The 15,508-nt window shown below is 33.0% G+C and overlaps 2 protein-coding genes across 4 annotated transcripts; both read left to right on the top strand.

Moving 5' to 3' along the window:
- Positions 1-1,114: 1,114 nt before the first annotated feature.
- Positions 1,115-6,997, top strand: si:ch211-244b2.4 (uncharacterized protein LOC541512 homolog). The gene is made up of 10 exons (XM_042743307.1): positions 1,115-1,265; positions 2,001-2,128; positions 2,278-2,455; positions 3,510-3,660; positions 3,904-4,039; positions 4,229-4,340; positions 4,432-4,513; positions 4,827-4,935; positions 5,885-5,990; positions 6,168-6,997. The coding sequence occupies exons 1-10, from the start codon at positions 1,232-1,234 to the stop codon at positions 6,227-6,229; spliced, it is 1,098 nt and encodes a 365-aa protein (XP_042599241.1). The 5' UTR covers positions 1,115-1,231; the 3' UTR covers positions 6,230-6,997.
- A 446-nt stretch (positions 6,998-7,443) lies between these two features.
- si:ch211-244b2.3 (uncharacterized protein LOC557230 homolog) lies at positions 7,444-15,048 on the top strand. Of its 3 annotated transcripts, none has more exons than XM_019084786.2 (13): positions 7,448-7,725; positions 8,308-8,376; positions 9,352-9,395; positions 9,565-9,694; positions 9,842-9,992; positions 10,104-10,224; positions 10,353-10,452; positions 12,001-12,106; positions 12,247-12,352; positions 12,560-12,638; positions 13,228-13,291; positions 13,617-13,737; positions 13,816-15,048. In XM_019084786.2, the coding sequence occupies exons 3-13, from the start codon at positions 9,386-9,388 to the stop codon at positions 13,875-13,877; spliced, it is 1,050 nt and encodes a 349-aa protein (XP_018940331.1). In that variant the 5' UTR covers positions 7,448-7,725; positions 8,308-8,376; positions 9,352-9,385; the 3' UTR covers positions 13,878-15,048. The 3 variants fall into 3 exon arrangements, with proteins under 3 accessions (XP_042599220.1, XP_018940331.1, XP_018940332.1); XM_019084787.2 differs by lacking the exon at positions 7,448-7,725 and adding an exon at positions 7,726-7,846; XM_042743286.1 differs by lacking the exon at positions 8,308-8,376 and having other exon boundaries at positions 7,444-7,725.
- Positions 15,049-15,508: the final 460 nt, after the last annotated feature.

Here is a 15,508-nt window from a genome sequence, read left to right as displayed (position 1 = left end):
AGTATACTACAAGAGTATCATATTTAAATCAGTTTGATAGGCTAAATAAGTTAGGTGGTCATAAGTAGGCTAATCAAAAAGTAGGCCTAGTCCGATTATATTAGCCTAACTAAAATGTTTAATGTAGACTAACTAGTAACTACAAGTTTTGTCATGTAATTTTGAATCAGTCACAGACTACAAATTATAAGTAATACCCGTCACCGCCTCTCATGGGCCTTTAATGTGCTGTAATAGCCTACTTTCAATTAAAATAAACGTAAAGTAGGCCTATGTCATGCTTTGAGAGTTAGCATTTTGTTTTACAGAAAACATCATTCATGTTATAAAACATACATATATATATATATATATATATATATATATATATATATATATATATATATATATATATATATATATATATAATGTATGATAATATAGAGCCAGGGTGCGGTTTGTTAAAAAAAATGTATAGCCTACGACGGACACTGTATTTAGTGTGATCTGTTTAATAAAAAACATTGTAGGCCTATTAATTGTAATGATTTAATGTTACAAATTATATAGAAAAAAGCGAGCAAAGAACACAACGGAGCTTTTTGAAACTCCGAATCAGTTAAACCATTGCGTGGCTAAATGATTCACTGTTTCGAAGCGATACAATTGGATCGCGTATCGCGAATCATTTGATTCAGATCGAGACCTCAAAGCGCGTATCGCGAATCATTTGATTCAGATCGAGACCTCAAAGCGTGTATCGCGAATCATTTGATTCAGATCGAGACCTCAAAGCGTGTATTGCGAATCATTTGATTCAGATCGGGACCTCAAAGCGCGTATCGCGAATCATTTGATTCAGATCGAGAAGTCAGAGCGGGTTTGCGGGATGTTTTTATTCCCACAGTGGATAAAAGTAATTCAGGGATGCATAGACCAGAGAGGGGCACCCTGTATATAGCCTATATTGACCAAGTTTAGAAATGTGCTTGCTTTTACGGGTACTGCCCACTGATGGCGCCAGTGCTTACATGACTAGCCTACTTGAAATAAATAATTTATACTACAGTATTAAGTTTTTTTTTTTTTTTTTTTTTTTTTTTTTTTAGTTAAAATTATTGTGGACTTATTGCCTTTTGAAATAATATACTAATTCGTCAACAACAACAACAACAAAACCTAGCTAAATAGCCTGCGTGCAGTTATGTTTACGAGGAAATGAAACCGAAAGAATATAAGTCGTGTTTCATTTATGAATATGGCTTCGAACTATCAAGAGGATTCGGGTGAGTTTCATACAGGCTATTTTCCAATATCAACTAATCAAATGAAACACAATGTAAGTTGTCTATAGGCCTACTTAGCCAAGAGAAGGTAGTCTTTTCAGCAGTCTTTCAGTCTCAAGTATTGCGGCGATCTTACAGGTTTTCTGCGGTTTCGGTCAACACTTTCACATTTTTTGTGTCATTCTCATTTCGAAATAGTATTTTTCTAAAACTAGAAGAGGCCGCTTGTCAAACGTTTTACTCTAGTGGAAATTTCTCAGGGGTATATTTACTTTTGGAAAGTCAAAGTCTGTACTGTAAAAAACATAATGGGAACCAGCGCCCACTTGTAAAAAAAAAAAAACCTCTTTAAAGTTGATCAGTCAAGTTACTCCACCCTTGGTTAAAATTGTATAGGTATTATTTAAGGGTTTTACTAACTTAAGGGCTTTGTTGCAACTGACTACTGCTTTTATGCACACAAATATGACATAGTAGTCGATATGAACTAATATAGACATACAACATACAAGTAAAGGAACGTATAGGCTACAAATAAAGGCTAACAAAAAAAGATATATAGCCCTTTACTGTGTGACAACTAGCCCCGGTTTCCCCAATCCACTGATCCAGACCTACTGAATTAAAAGAATAAAAAAATAAAAAGAATTGTCAAGCCCTCTAAATCATTTTCTCTAAATTGTATATTGATTAAAAGTGTTCTTATAATAATAAAGAGCTCTTCTCTCTTTCTAGATGAAGGCAGCAACCAGCGGTCTAGTGGAAGCAGCGCAGAATACAGTGACAGTGACACAGATTCTGAGGCAGCCAACGATTCTGGCTCTGGCTCTGACAGTGAAGAAGATACACAAACATCTAGCAAGGTATATCTCTTAAGTCTTTTCAAATGAAAGCAGATGACTAGTAAAAAGAGATGATTAGTAAGAGAACCATATTACTGAATGTGAATGCAGCTGCAGCTTCATAGATGAGTAGCCTAAATCTTAACCAATTATGATGCTTTGTGTTCAAGCGGAATGTCTGTATGAATTACAATCGTGGTCGCTGCCGATATGGAGACAAGTGCAGGAATGAGCACATATGCAGTGACTTCCTGAAGGGTTCGTGCAAGTTTGGTGCCGGGTGTCGTCTCAACCACAACGTTCAGAGTTCATCGTCAAGACAAGATAGAAGAAGAAGCAGACCTGCAGGTATGTGTGTGTATGGGTGTAAAAGTATACTCATATATTTTATATATATATTGATTAAAAATGTACTGTATCAATAGTACTCAATGAAAAGTCAAAGTATCATGCACAAAACATACTTAAACTAAAGTAAAAATATTTCCATATGTAATATAATTGTTATATCTAGTATTTGCATTCACATTTAATTCATTTAAGTATTTAAAAGCACATTTTTTTCTTGGCTTTACAACACACTTGCCCTAAGCACACACTCCATGTTAAACCAAAAACCTGTTTTCTGGAATCTTTAAATGGCGAATATAATATAATATAATATAATATAATATATAACATAATGATGTTATTGACTGGGAATGTGTCCAGGTTATTTTAGCACTCTGAACTAATTGCTGAAATGAATTGTTATATATAATATAATATAATATAATATAATATAATATAATATAATATAATATAATATAATATAATATATGTGTCATTTTAGATATAAGACCAAAAATCTATTTCATTGACTTTGTTTAATGAATCAGCGTTATTATTTAGTAATTACTATTATTATATATATATACATTATATATATACATATATATGTATTATATATATACATACATATATATATCATTATTATAATTTTTTTCATATTTTTAGCTTTCAGTTTAAGTTTTAGTAGTTTGGTCAGTTTTTTTTTTTTTTTTTTTCTTTTCAATATTTATTGAAATTATATAAAGAAATTTAAGCACTTAAATGATTGTTCAGTTAGTTGGCAAGGCAGCATTTCTAATTGTCATTAATTGTCAGGTTTTTTTTTTTTAAGTTTTTAATCTAATTGTTTTAATTTACAATAATAAATAATTTTTGAATAGTTTAAGTTAACAATAGCAACACTCAAATGAATATTATATACAGCACAGCCAATCATATTTGAGCACTGTATTAGTAATAAGTGTAATCACTCATATTTTACACCCTTGCATCGCATGGCATTGCACATTGTATGTTTGATAGTTTACTCAGTTAGTCTGCTTCACTAATCATTTTATCGTTTTAAAATCAGAAATAGAGACTGATGAAGAATTTGATGGGCCTTACAAATGGCAGTTGAATCTTGGAAAGGGCTGGAAGAACATTTCCAATGATCACATTCTAGAAGCCCAATATTCACTCCCCAACACTAAAGGAATCAAGATCTATAACACCCAAGCTGGGTATGTGCAGTTTTATTGTTTACTTGAGTGTACCAGATTAAAAGATATTTTAAAGATAAAGTAGTCACCCCAAATTAAAACTCTGTCATTATTTTCCTGCATTTCGTTCCTGTGCACTGTAGCATACCATAAAACACATCCCCTGTTATTCTGTGCTGGTAACTTAATTATTCCAGCTATATAGTATATATAGTTTTTAAGGAATTATGTGACATGTTGTTCTCTTTCTCCTTTGCATTATAGGGTTATTTCTATTGATTTCACTAAAATGAGAGTTCTTAAGAAAAAAAATATTAAAGTGCGGCGTATGAGCGCAAAAGATACAGAATGGCTATGGTATTACAGAGGTGACCACTGCTGGTATCAGTATGGAGAGAAGGTGAGTTTTACATTAATGGATATGGAAAAAAAACACGATGGGCTGCTTTTATCACAAATCAAGGATGAATCTGTATCTTACTGTTTAAGATTCTATAAATATAAAAGTATTTAGCATAAATGAGTTTGATTACAAACAAGAACAAGATTATATTAAATGACTATCTATTAATTGTATGTGTGTCTATAGGGCAAAGCCAGTCCAATTCAGAGCTCAAAACTGGAGAAGGAGTATCAAAACAACCGCAGTGGCTCAGTCAAGTTCGCCGTCGACTCTACCCAGTATGAGATTAGCTTTAAAGGTTTGTTTTGTATTCTCCCACATGTGTTTCCTTTAAATACCTTTCCAAAAACAAGAAAGGTCACATTCATAAACGTGTTTGTGTTTTCCAGAAATGCATCAGAGAAATGTATCTACAGGCCGTAAGAGGCGGGTTAGACGCCGCCCTAAATACGAACCATCTCAAAATGCAGGGTAAATATGAAGAGTTTACTGAACTGATTCTTGTTTGTCTCTTTGCCTTATGAAAATCAAATCTAATTTAGGTTAATAAAAAGTGCTATTCATATAATGCCCACTTTTCATCATTTAGTCAATTCTAGATAAATAGACTTGGGTCTCTTTCTTTGCTTTTTATTTTCATTGAATATTGTTTCATTCAAAAATGTCACATTACAGAAGCAAAATTAGTCACATTTTGAAAATCAATCAATCAAATATTTGCATTATTGTGAAAAGATGAACACATAACCAACACTACTAACGGCGTATTGTTCTCACTGAACAGATTAAGTGGAATAACCTCCCAATTAAAAAACATGTTTAGCCTTTCAACAAATAAAACTCCAGAGTGGCAGTTTAAAGGGAGAAGTCAGTGGTACACCTTCCAGAACACGGTAAAACATTTTTTCTTATTTTTTAAACAAATGCACAATGCTTTTTTAACATGCTAATGAGGACTTTTAATGTATATAATTATGTGTATCAATTAATTTCAACAATTTCAATTAAATTTTTAATTAAACAGCTCTCGAGTAATTGATTTTAATCTTATTTTAAATAATGACTGTCAAACTGTATAATATATTTGATCGTTGTTGATAGCAACATACCGGTGCTACTTTAGTGACTCTTATATCACCTCTAGTGGCTCTCTTTTTTAAAAACAGCACATTAGAAACAATAATTTGTTTAGTGACAGTAGAAAAAACATCTTCCCAACTAACAACTATCCCAAGTTCTGTCATGAAACTCTAGATGGCACAGGCTAATGTATCCTTAACGTAACTGATGATATTCTTAGCATTAAATGACCATCGCAAGCTGATTGGTTCATGTTGCATACGCAGCCAATGAGCTTGCTGCTTTACATTTAAATGGCTGATTAGCATTCGCTTGAGCATTGCAGCACACTTTCAGAGTTCCTCTGAAACCCTCCACCTTCCCCAGCTCCACCTGTATAGATCTGCTACGGGTTATTTTATATGCTATTTGTGCAGCAGCGGTCTGTCTTAAATGCTCAATCTAGTGTTTAGCTCCCAGCTGAAAAGTAATATTATATAAAAAATGGTATATATGGAATTTTTAACTCAAGTTTTTCATGACCATGTAATATTTGATAGCCGTGTAACAAGTGGGATACAGTGTACATTCAACAGTAATTACTGCAACATAAAGCCCTTCAGGGAGATACAATACCAGTTCTGATCGCCCTGCAAGGGTTTAGTTTGCGATAATTATGGACTGAATGTACATTATCCCTTAATTCATGACACTGACTACTGTGTTTATGGCCACAGGGAGATTAAAGTCATTGTCACTGATCTTGATATTGTTTTTCAACAGGGTGGTTGTTCAGTCTCAAGTGCTGACATTGAGAGGTGTTACCAACAAAACCAAACAACCATGAATTTCACTGTGAACAGTGACAGTTACTCTCTGGATTTTGCAAGTATGTCAGCAAAAACTTTTGAAAGATTGCAAAACTTATCAAATGTTTCCTTTTGTCTCTTATATAAGGTGCCACATGATCTTTGGGTTTTTCTTGAATCAAACTTTAAAATGCATGATGAAAGTAATGATCTGAATATGATAAAATATGCTGTTTTCTCTCTTTCTTTTCATTCAGAGATGAGTCAAGTTAACCAGAGGACACAGGCCGAACGCAAGGTCAGGCGTGTGTTAAAGTAAAATGGGTGCTCAAGCTCTTGCAGAAGATGTTGGCTGATACTCAAGATCCAAACAAGCAAATAAGAGTCGAATCTGGAGTGGAACTAAACAAAACATTATTTAGTGATTTTGGCTGATAAGAATGTTAGTGATTGTGATTTTGAATGTTTTATCTGGAATTATAGCCTTATTTGGTAAACTGCCTGTGGAAAATAGAAATTCAAAGTCTTTATTCAGGTATTTTGACATGTTAAGTTAATATGAATTATTTTAAATGCTGCTTCCCACATCAACTTGAAGACAAATATGAAACGTGCGGGGGAAAAGCTTATTTTTATTTATCTTAAAGAATTACATACTTTAAACTGCTATCATTTTTGGTTATTCTATAATTATTCTTACTAACCAATGTGCCTGAACAATTATACTGCATCATTTTGCTAGTATTTACTCTAAGTGCCTGTTAGTAACCACCTGAGAACCAATGTTTACACACTGCTTGTGAATCTTTTTCCAGCTGAACAGTTTCATTTTCCCTCTTAAGCATTTACACACGAGCATTTGTTTGCATTACAATATGCAAAATGTACAATGAATCAATGTTGCATCAAATGCCTAAATTATGACATTATGAACAATAACTTGGGTGAACCTGTTTTTACTGGGGGTTTTAATTACAAACTGAACTGTTTACTTGAGAAACAACATGCCATATGCAAAGTGTCTGTAGTGTCATATGGATGCCTTTATATGCAATAATTGATGAAAATAAAATGATAAAATGATAAATGTGGAGTTATTTGACTAATACACATACAATATACACCAAATAACATGTTTCTATAGAGTATTTTAATGAATTCCAATCACAGGATAATTTCTATCACATATTAACTTACAAAAATTTTGTTATAAAAATGTTTAAAATAAAACCACAGGCTCATTAGTCTTGGCTTAATTTGAGTATTTTATGTATATTATATACACAGGTAAATAATTACAACTTGATTGGAAAAATTCCATACAAGTATTAACCTTGATTTTCTTGGTTTTGTTTTGTTTTTGTTTTTTTCCTCTAAAATATCTCATATTTCAAGCAAGTTCTTCACGGTTTTGTTTCTGGTAAACAAGTAGGTTTTACTAAAATCATTATTGGGTTTGTTGGAAATGACGTCACAACCCAATACACTTGAGAGCAAAATATAAAAGGAATTTAACACATGCACTTCTTTTAAAACTTGCTTTAAGTTCTGAATCTTTTTTAATTGCCGCCAGCCACAACGCACAAACCATCCGGTTTGTTCACACTGCATTCATTCGTAGTGAAGCTTGCTTTGGAAATCACGAGTCAAGAAGCTGAAAGGAAACCGAAACTGGGTCAGAGGCGCAGCCGGGGACTCTGGAGCACTTTAAATTCTATCCTAGCAGAAATTTCGGCGATACGTTTATTTGACGAATGCATTTTCTAGTTTTTTAATATGCTATCGCTGTATTCCAGGGTCTATGTACTATATGTGGTAAGTAGACTAGGCTAATCATTCGTGTATTTCACATGAATAATTTCACGACCTATAGACTACTTAACAACTCTGAAAGCGTCCAGTAACAGCTGTAATGTTGGGTCATTCTATAAAACGGGTACGATTTGCTGCACTTTACTTTCTTACTCTCTCTCTCTCTGTTTACATATTTCGATTTTAAGTGACGTTTATTTAAAAAGTTGAGCCCTTAGATTTCGCGGCAAGCATGTATTATATTTTCATTGTTAATGGAATATCACTTTAGTGTTACTTGAAAATGGTTAATGGATGGTTACTTTAATGGTTTATTTCATGTTCATGTAAATAAGTCAACCCAACCCTGTTACAGTCAACCCCGCGTTACTTTCTGATTTTCCCAACATATTTTATTGAATTGTATTATTTTATCTTGAGGTGGAACTATGCAGTCTGCTAGCTAATACTTAAACACGTTTTCTGATATAACATTTATAATCTTTACAAAAATGAACTTTAGTCAAACTGGAAACAGGAAACGCTATAGAAAATGGCAAAGTTCTACTGATATCTCATGCAAATGATTTATGTCTCTTTGTGTAGAAGATGAATTTAAGCAAGACGAGCTATGAAGTTAGGACCCTAAATGTGATGACAGCTCTTATGCTTTAGGTAGGTGACAAAATTATTCTACAGTAATTTACCTTTATGAACCGTGTGACTGTAGATTGATTCAGTTTGATCCAGTATGGTATTTTTCACATAGCCCACTCTGCTGCAGTGTTGGGGGTTAACGCATGAAAAATAAATATTAATATTAGACAAAATATTTAAGTTACTTTTTCAAATAAGTAATGGAAGTTACTTTGTTTTCCCATCCGTTTATTCACTGCCACCTCTCCTGTCCCAGTGTTGAGAGAAATTGGGAGTGAGGTGCAAAGGCACTTACTGAGGTTTATTAATTTCACTTTTGGTGTGAAAGGGCCTTTAAGAGTTGACAGAAATAAGGGTTTCTTGTTATTAAAAAAATATACAGTCAAATAAAAAATTATTCTTTATATTAAATTATTATTTTCTTTATATTATTGTTTTTTACTAGTGGGTGCAGGTCACTTGTTCATTTATGTAAGTGAGGATAACAAAATTAAGTTAACTGTGATATGTTATACCCCAAAAATTCTCCATCCAGTGGATTACAAGTAAAACTGATAAAGATTTGGGACCAAAAATTATTCAGACATTTTGACCTGACCATGTTTTGCCTAAGTGTTATGTGACATTATCAAGATTAATTTGTTCTGACACAGTTTAACTCTGAGTTCTTGTCATTACCATTTTCTAAACAATAACGAATAAACTGTGATAATTTGTGAATTGTTGAAGGTATCTGAATAAATTTTGGCTTGACTGTATAAGCAAGCCCAGCCCAGGTGACAAAAAGTAGCATAAAAGTAACAATGCATTACTTTCAAAAATAAAAAATTTAACTAGCAACTCACACAGTTTTTTTATGGAGTAACGCAATATTGTAATGCATTACTTTTAAAAGTAACTTTCCCCAACACTGTTTTTGCTAAGACGCTAAGAGTAGTATTTATATAATAGAACAATAAAAGTTTTAATGTTTATATTCAAATCTCACTTCAGGGAAACACTTCAGAGAGAGATAACAGCAAACAACATGGCAACAGGTACGTCTTTTGGCTTATTAATCGTTTTATGTTGGTTTCTGTTTCTTTAGTAGGAGAAAAGAACATTCCCAAAGTTGTTTCCATACTGATTGATTGACCGTTTGCTCAATTGGTTCATTTCATTCATTCTTTCATTCATTCAGTCTGTCATTCATCCATTCATTTAAAGCCTCAGGTAATCAGTTCGAGTGGCAGCTGTTTATTGGACAGAAGTGGGTTTCGATCTTTAATGATTTTGTCATCGAGGCCCATTACTGTCAGCCAGGGGCAAATGGGATCACCATCAACCTCAACATGGGGTGAGTTGGTCTTCAACAAATTCATTACAAATATCATTTTGATATTAAGTATCAAGTGTTATTATTACCATCATCATCACACACTACCAGGTAAATAATGAATAGATTATTAAATACTAAATTATACCTTTTCCATGAACTGCACAGGCCTGCCTATATTGACTTTGATGAAATGACAGTCGACGGACCTCTTGTTAACTTCAGTGTACGGCGTAATACGCTGCTGTCATACAACCAGAAAGAAGTAATGGGCTGGTACTACAAAGATAACCATCGCTGGTGTGAATATGGATCTCAGGTAAGTGGTACTAGAAATTTCTTATATTTATTTGGAATAATGTAGCTGCCAGTTAAACCAGCATACACCAAATATAACACACATTTATAGCCTTCTCTCTAATTTCTGTAGGGATCGGATGGGAGGTCATCCTTGATTAGAAGTGATTATTTAGAGCAGAAGTACAACAGCAACCCAAGGGGCTCAGTTCAGTTTACTGTGGGAAGCATGACTTATATGGTGGACTTCACTGGTAAGTAGACAAATGAGGTTGACCTTCATGGCTACGACACAATATTTAAGTGTATCCCTCTTGAAATGAAAAGCCACTAACTTGTCTGTGTTTGAAATTGTTTTTTGTTTTTTTTGGGAATGTTGTAGCCATGACTCAAACCAATCTGTCCACACGCATGTTGAGGAAAGTGAGACGGCGGCCAAAATTCAATGAAGTAGTAACAGACAACAGCAGTAATCAAAACAGGTATCACTTTATTAGTTCTAGCTGTGACTTATGGCCTCTTGTTTGGCTTTGCTCATGAAACCGTATAATGTACATTACTGAAAATTCATTCTTATGTACACTCACCTAAAGGAATATTAGGAACACCTGTTCAATTTCTGCGTACGTGCGTGCTTTCAAGTGGAGCAGCATTTACTACACAGAGTCTTTGTTCACTGACAAGCTGCACAAAACCACGATCATGTTTTGCGCATGTTTTGCATAGCTTGTCATTGAACAACGGCTCTGTGTAGTAAATGCTGCTCCACTTGAAAGCACGCACATGTAGAGATTTACCACTGATTACAGAACCGGCTTTACTGACGAGATACGCATTAAATATCGTGCTGATATTTATCATGCATCCCTACTAAAAATGTATAAATTGTTTGTAAAAAACTTTGTAGTGTAAACTGAATATTTGATTTAAGTACGAATATTTTTGATGAAATTTTATAGCTCCACGGCGTACAGAAAGTCAGCCTACAAATATATTCCTTAAAACTGTTTTTCGTAAAATTAAATGCATTTAAGAATTGTTTATCAAACAGCATTGCAGTATTTATTCTCTTTAAGAACCCAACCAATGAATTTATTTATAAATTGTTCATAAAAGTATTCTTACATAAACTTAATTTGATTTTACAAATTCTTATACTAACACAGGATCCCAACATACAAATTTATGTATAAATTGTTCGGAAGATTTTTGCATAAACTGAATGAGTAACTCCCCAGTGTTCAGAAAGTACACTCTTCCCCAAAGTTAACCTACAGATTAATTGTTCATAAAACTATGAAATTTAACAATTACATGACAAATCATTTGTTAAACAGTATTTATACTTCTCACAATTCTTGTCATTTAAGTAATCATTATGTTAAGAAATCAATACGTTTAATCATAAAAGTAAGACATTTATGTAAGAATGGTTTTTAAGAATTCTTATAGACACACTCTTCAGAGAGCCAATATGCAAATCAAAAATTTTTGTAAAAACAATGGTCAATTCTCCCTATTAACAAACCATTAACTACGACTTCTGCCTCAATAAACTTTTAATTTGCTGCTTATTAATAGTTAATAACGTAGTTGTTAAGTTTAAGTATTGGGTAGGATTAGGGATGTAGAAAATGGCCATGAAGAATATGTTCTTAATAAGTACTAATAAACAGCCAATTTGTTAATAACAGGCATACTAATAAGCAACTAGTCCTAATACTAAAGTGTAACCAAAACATTTTTACGTTAATTTAATGCAACAAGAAAGTTTTTACTAATTCTTAGTGTCCCAGAGTTTACACTCTTCAAGAAGTCAACCTACAAAATTATTTATAAATTCTTAGTAAAAAAAATTATCTCTAGATTTATTTACAATTATGTAAATTTTTTTAATCAACTGTTTGTTCTATGAACTATTTGTATGTTTTAATCGACAATTCCTTCATCTCATTTTTCATGAAGAATACCCAATATCTTTCAAATGGTATTTGTATCAAAAGCCTTTGATTTCCTTTTATCACATGCAGTTCACCATCTCTGGCATCTCCCTCCGCGAACCCTACAAATTCTTCTTCTCAACACATCTGGGAGTTTATGGGCGATGAGGGTATTTGGACTGAGTACCAGAAACCAGTGAGTTCTAGTATCTACAGTATATGCAACCAGACAACAGTGTTGTCACATCCAAATCCACTTACTCTCTCAAATGATATTTTCATTGATCAACTTGATGTTAAACCTAACTGTTCATTGGACTTTTTGTGTGTCTACAGGGATGTTCATTGGATAGCGCGGAAATCGAGAGGTTGTATCAGCTCAACCCGCAGTGCCAAGTTTCATTCACTGCCAGACGATTCTCTTACACGCTTTACTTCGGTGGTAAGATACAATAAGACATTATGACAAAACCCTCAGAAATAGAAGTCTGCAGTGTACTACTAACATAAGGAAAAAGCAGAGGACTTTTGTTCTAAAATGTCTGCTAGAGAATGTCTCCGAAGAAGAGAAATAAGTTACAAGTTGAAAACATGATGTCAAGGTTACTATCTATTGTTGAGTATATTTATATAGTCTTCATGTCTGCAGGAATGTATCAAGTGAACAATAAATATGGTACAAAAAGAGCTGTCAGGAGAATCGCCAGTGGAATCCAGCAAACAAACAGGTATTAATCCATTCATAAAAGAGGACATTTCTGCAGAAGCTCATTTCCTCTACAGAATAAATGAATAAAAGTTATTGACCATTTATCTAACAGTTATGACTTTTTTCATGTCTAATAATTCTTACATCTTACATCTCAGTATGATGCATGCGTGTGCAGTCAGGTGTCTAAAAATTAAAAAAAAAAAAACAAATAAATAAAAACAAAATCAATACAAAAAAAAAAAAAAAAGAAACAATAATTAAAAATAAACTCAATCAATTGCAAAAAAAAAGAAAGAATTTAAAAAAAAAAAGTCAAGTTGCATTTACCTTGTTTATATTTTTATTCTCTGGCAAAAAAAAAAAAAAAAAAAACAAGTTTCCATACATTTCATTGTATGGAAAGTCTCAAAATATATTTAGAAAATTGATTATGTAAAAAATAAATAAACAAAATAATTAAATTAAAATAAAAATAAATTAAAAAAATAAATTAAATAAATGTAAATAATAATAATAATAATAAAAATTAAACTTTGGTTTTATTGTTGATGTTATGTGTGCATTACAATAAATACTTTTTTTTAATGTTTGTTCTCTCATCGCAGTACATTGTCTCAAGCTCACTGGCAGTTCATGGACATGGATGGCCAATGGAAGGATTATATGAAAGTAAATAAACCTTTACAAAACTCATTTTTACATACTTTTTTTTTTTTAATCTTAAGTGATGGTTGCAGAAGTTGTTAAGTGGTATTTTGGGTGCTTATTAGGTGGTAGCTTGCTAGTTAATGGATCGTGACGATTACAATATAAGATATATCTTGTGATAAAATAATAAAAAAAAAAACAATAATAACAAAAAATAATAAAAAAAAAAACAATAATAATAATGTGGCCATCATGCTGCCTGCATTCTGAGACATTTTGACCTGTATTCCTGCACAACAACACCAAGACAGTCACACCTTTTGCTTTGGACTTTGTCTTTGTGTAGGGTGGTTCTCAGGGACATTGCAGTGTGTCAAGTCAAGATATTGAAGTGCAGTACCAGCAGGACTCCACTGGGACAATGGGATTCAGAGCGGGCAGATTCAGCTATGAGCTAGACTTCTCAGGTGTGTGAATGCACACACTAACAGAAAGGCATGTTATTTAGTACAAAAGTACGTGACGTCACGTGTGTTTTGTTGCAGGCATGACCCAGACCAACCTGTCTACTAACACCAGGAGACCAGTACGCCGCCTTCAGTCATAAGAGCTCACTGCCTCGTCTTCTGTTTACTTCAATATTTACTTGTAGCTTTATATGAATAATCTCAGGATGCTGATTCACACACTGTCTGCTGGACATTCTCAGAAAATGCCATACAAAAAAGCAAAATTATGTTCAGTTTGTCCATGCTAACTTATGTGCCTATATTGTTTTATTAATTACCATAAAATAATGGTTTTCATGGTGATTATGTACTTGAAACAATTTCAGTATTTTATTCTATTTTCTTTTCAGTGCATTTACTATGATTTGAAGATTGCATTTGCTGTGCATTACGTCTTATGACAGCTTTCAACATTCATGTCTGTATGTCACAGTGGGGCACTGTGACTAGAGACTGTGGTTATGATACTGGACTGAGAACGCAACACACTGTGCATACATACACTTTTCATACAACAACACATATTTGTTTTGCGCAATGTAACATCAGTTAACACCAGGTATGTGTGTGTGTCATTGATTGTGTATTGTTTAAGTGTTAATACTGTTCTCACCATTTTTTTTTAGTTTAACACTTTGAGTCGTTGATTTGTGTATTGTTGAGAATACAAACAAGACCGGTTACCATGTTAAATGTTTATTGTTTTCAATCATCCACTTACATAAATTAAACAGTCATACTTACGTACTGGAACATTTTCTCATAACAAACAGAAGAAACCCGGGCACCACATTGCCACCATTTTTAAAATACCTGTTTCCCGCCAATAGAAGGCACACTTAATTGGTCTCATGCCGGAGGGGGAGATTGGTGTTTGTTTGATTCTTTGGTAAACGGTAATAATGAATTTAGTTTGTTTTGTTTGAAATGGTTGTATATTTTTGTATATTTTTTTGGTTCTAATAGTTATGCCTTTGTTAAAGTTAAATCGCTATTTATTTGTTTTGTCTTTCTTGAACTTATTTGTTACCGTCAATTACTTAATGGTTTAGTCCAAGTGGGAGGGGCATATACTTTTTAAGAATTTCTCTCAGTCTTGTAAGGGGCTCGTAGAGTGAGTCGGAGAAGCTGCTTGCTGGAATTTTGGGTCAAATTATTGACATAGCCAAAAGTTTTGTTTGTACATTTAAACTTTGAATTTTTTTTTCTATTTTTGTATCTTTTGATACTTTTTTTTTTTTGGAATAAACACCAAACTTTTTGACTTCATCAGCACGTCACGTCATTTTTTTCACGCCTCCATGGGCTGGTACCTCCAGAGCAGGGGTGCCGCTACTGCTTGAACACCTTGTAGCAGTTGGCACACCACTGTCTCTGTTACACTGTACAATTTATTTTTTTTTTTTAAACTGACAGTTAATTTTATGGGAGAAATTGTATATTATTAAATATATATAAAAGATAGGGGGAAAAGTTTTTCATGACTTGTATGTTTATAACTAACTAACTAGAATATCAAGAAATGTTATGTCCATGTATTTCTGTTTACTCAACAAATAAAAAGAATTTGCTAAAATTATTTTCTTCATATACAAATGAAGATGACTCTCATAAAGAACACGTCCAGGTCCCTTTTAATGAGTTGCAACATTATTTTCATGCCAATGAAGCACAACCTTCTTTTTAATGTTTTTTTATTAACACTTGCAAAAAGTAAAAGTATGGATTA

The sequence above is a fragment of the Cyprinus carpio genome, chromosome A4 (assembly GCF_018340385.1).
Source record: "Cyprinus carpio isolate SPL01 chromosome A4, ASM1834038v1, whole genome shotgun sequence".
NCBI classification, from domain to species: Eukaryota; Metazoa; Chordata; class Actinopteri; order Cypriniformes; family Cyprinidae; genus Cyprinus; species Cyprinus carpio.
Note: the sequence above shows the minus strand (reverse complement) of the source record. Positions and strands in the feature narration are given on the sequence as shown.

Excerpts from the sequence above, each read along its gene's own strand:
- si:ch211-244b2.4 (XM_042743307.1), top strand. The coding sequence starts at position 1,232 with ATGAATATGGCTTCGAACTATCAAGAGGATTCGG. Across the intron at positions 1,266-2,000 it reads GAACTATCAAGAGGATTCGG|ATGAAGGCAGCAACCAGCGG; the intron begins GTGAGTTTCATA and ends CTCTCTTTCTAG. Across the intron at positions 4,514-4,826 it reads GAACCATCTCAAAATGCAGG|ATTAAGTGGAATAACCTCCC; the intron begins GTAAATATGAAG and ends CTCACTGAACAG.
- si:ch211-244b2.3 (XM_042743286.1), top strand. Across the intron at positions 9,396-9,564 it reads AGCAAACAACATGGCAACAG|CCTCAGGTAATCAGTTCGAG; the intron begins GTACGTCTTTTG and ends ATTCATTTAAAG. Across the intron at positions 10,225-10,352 it reads TTATATGGTGGACTTCACTG|CCATGACTCAAACCAATCTG; the intron begins GTAAGTAGACAA and ends GGAATGTTGTAG.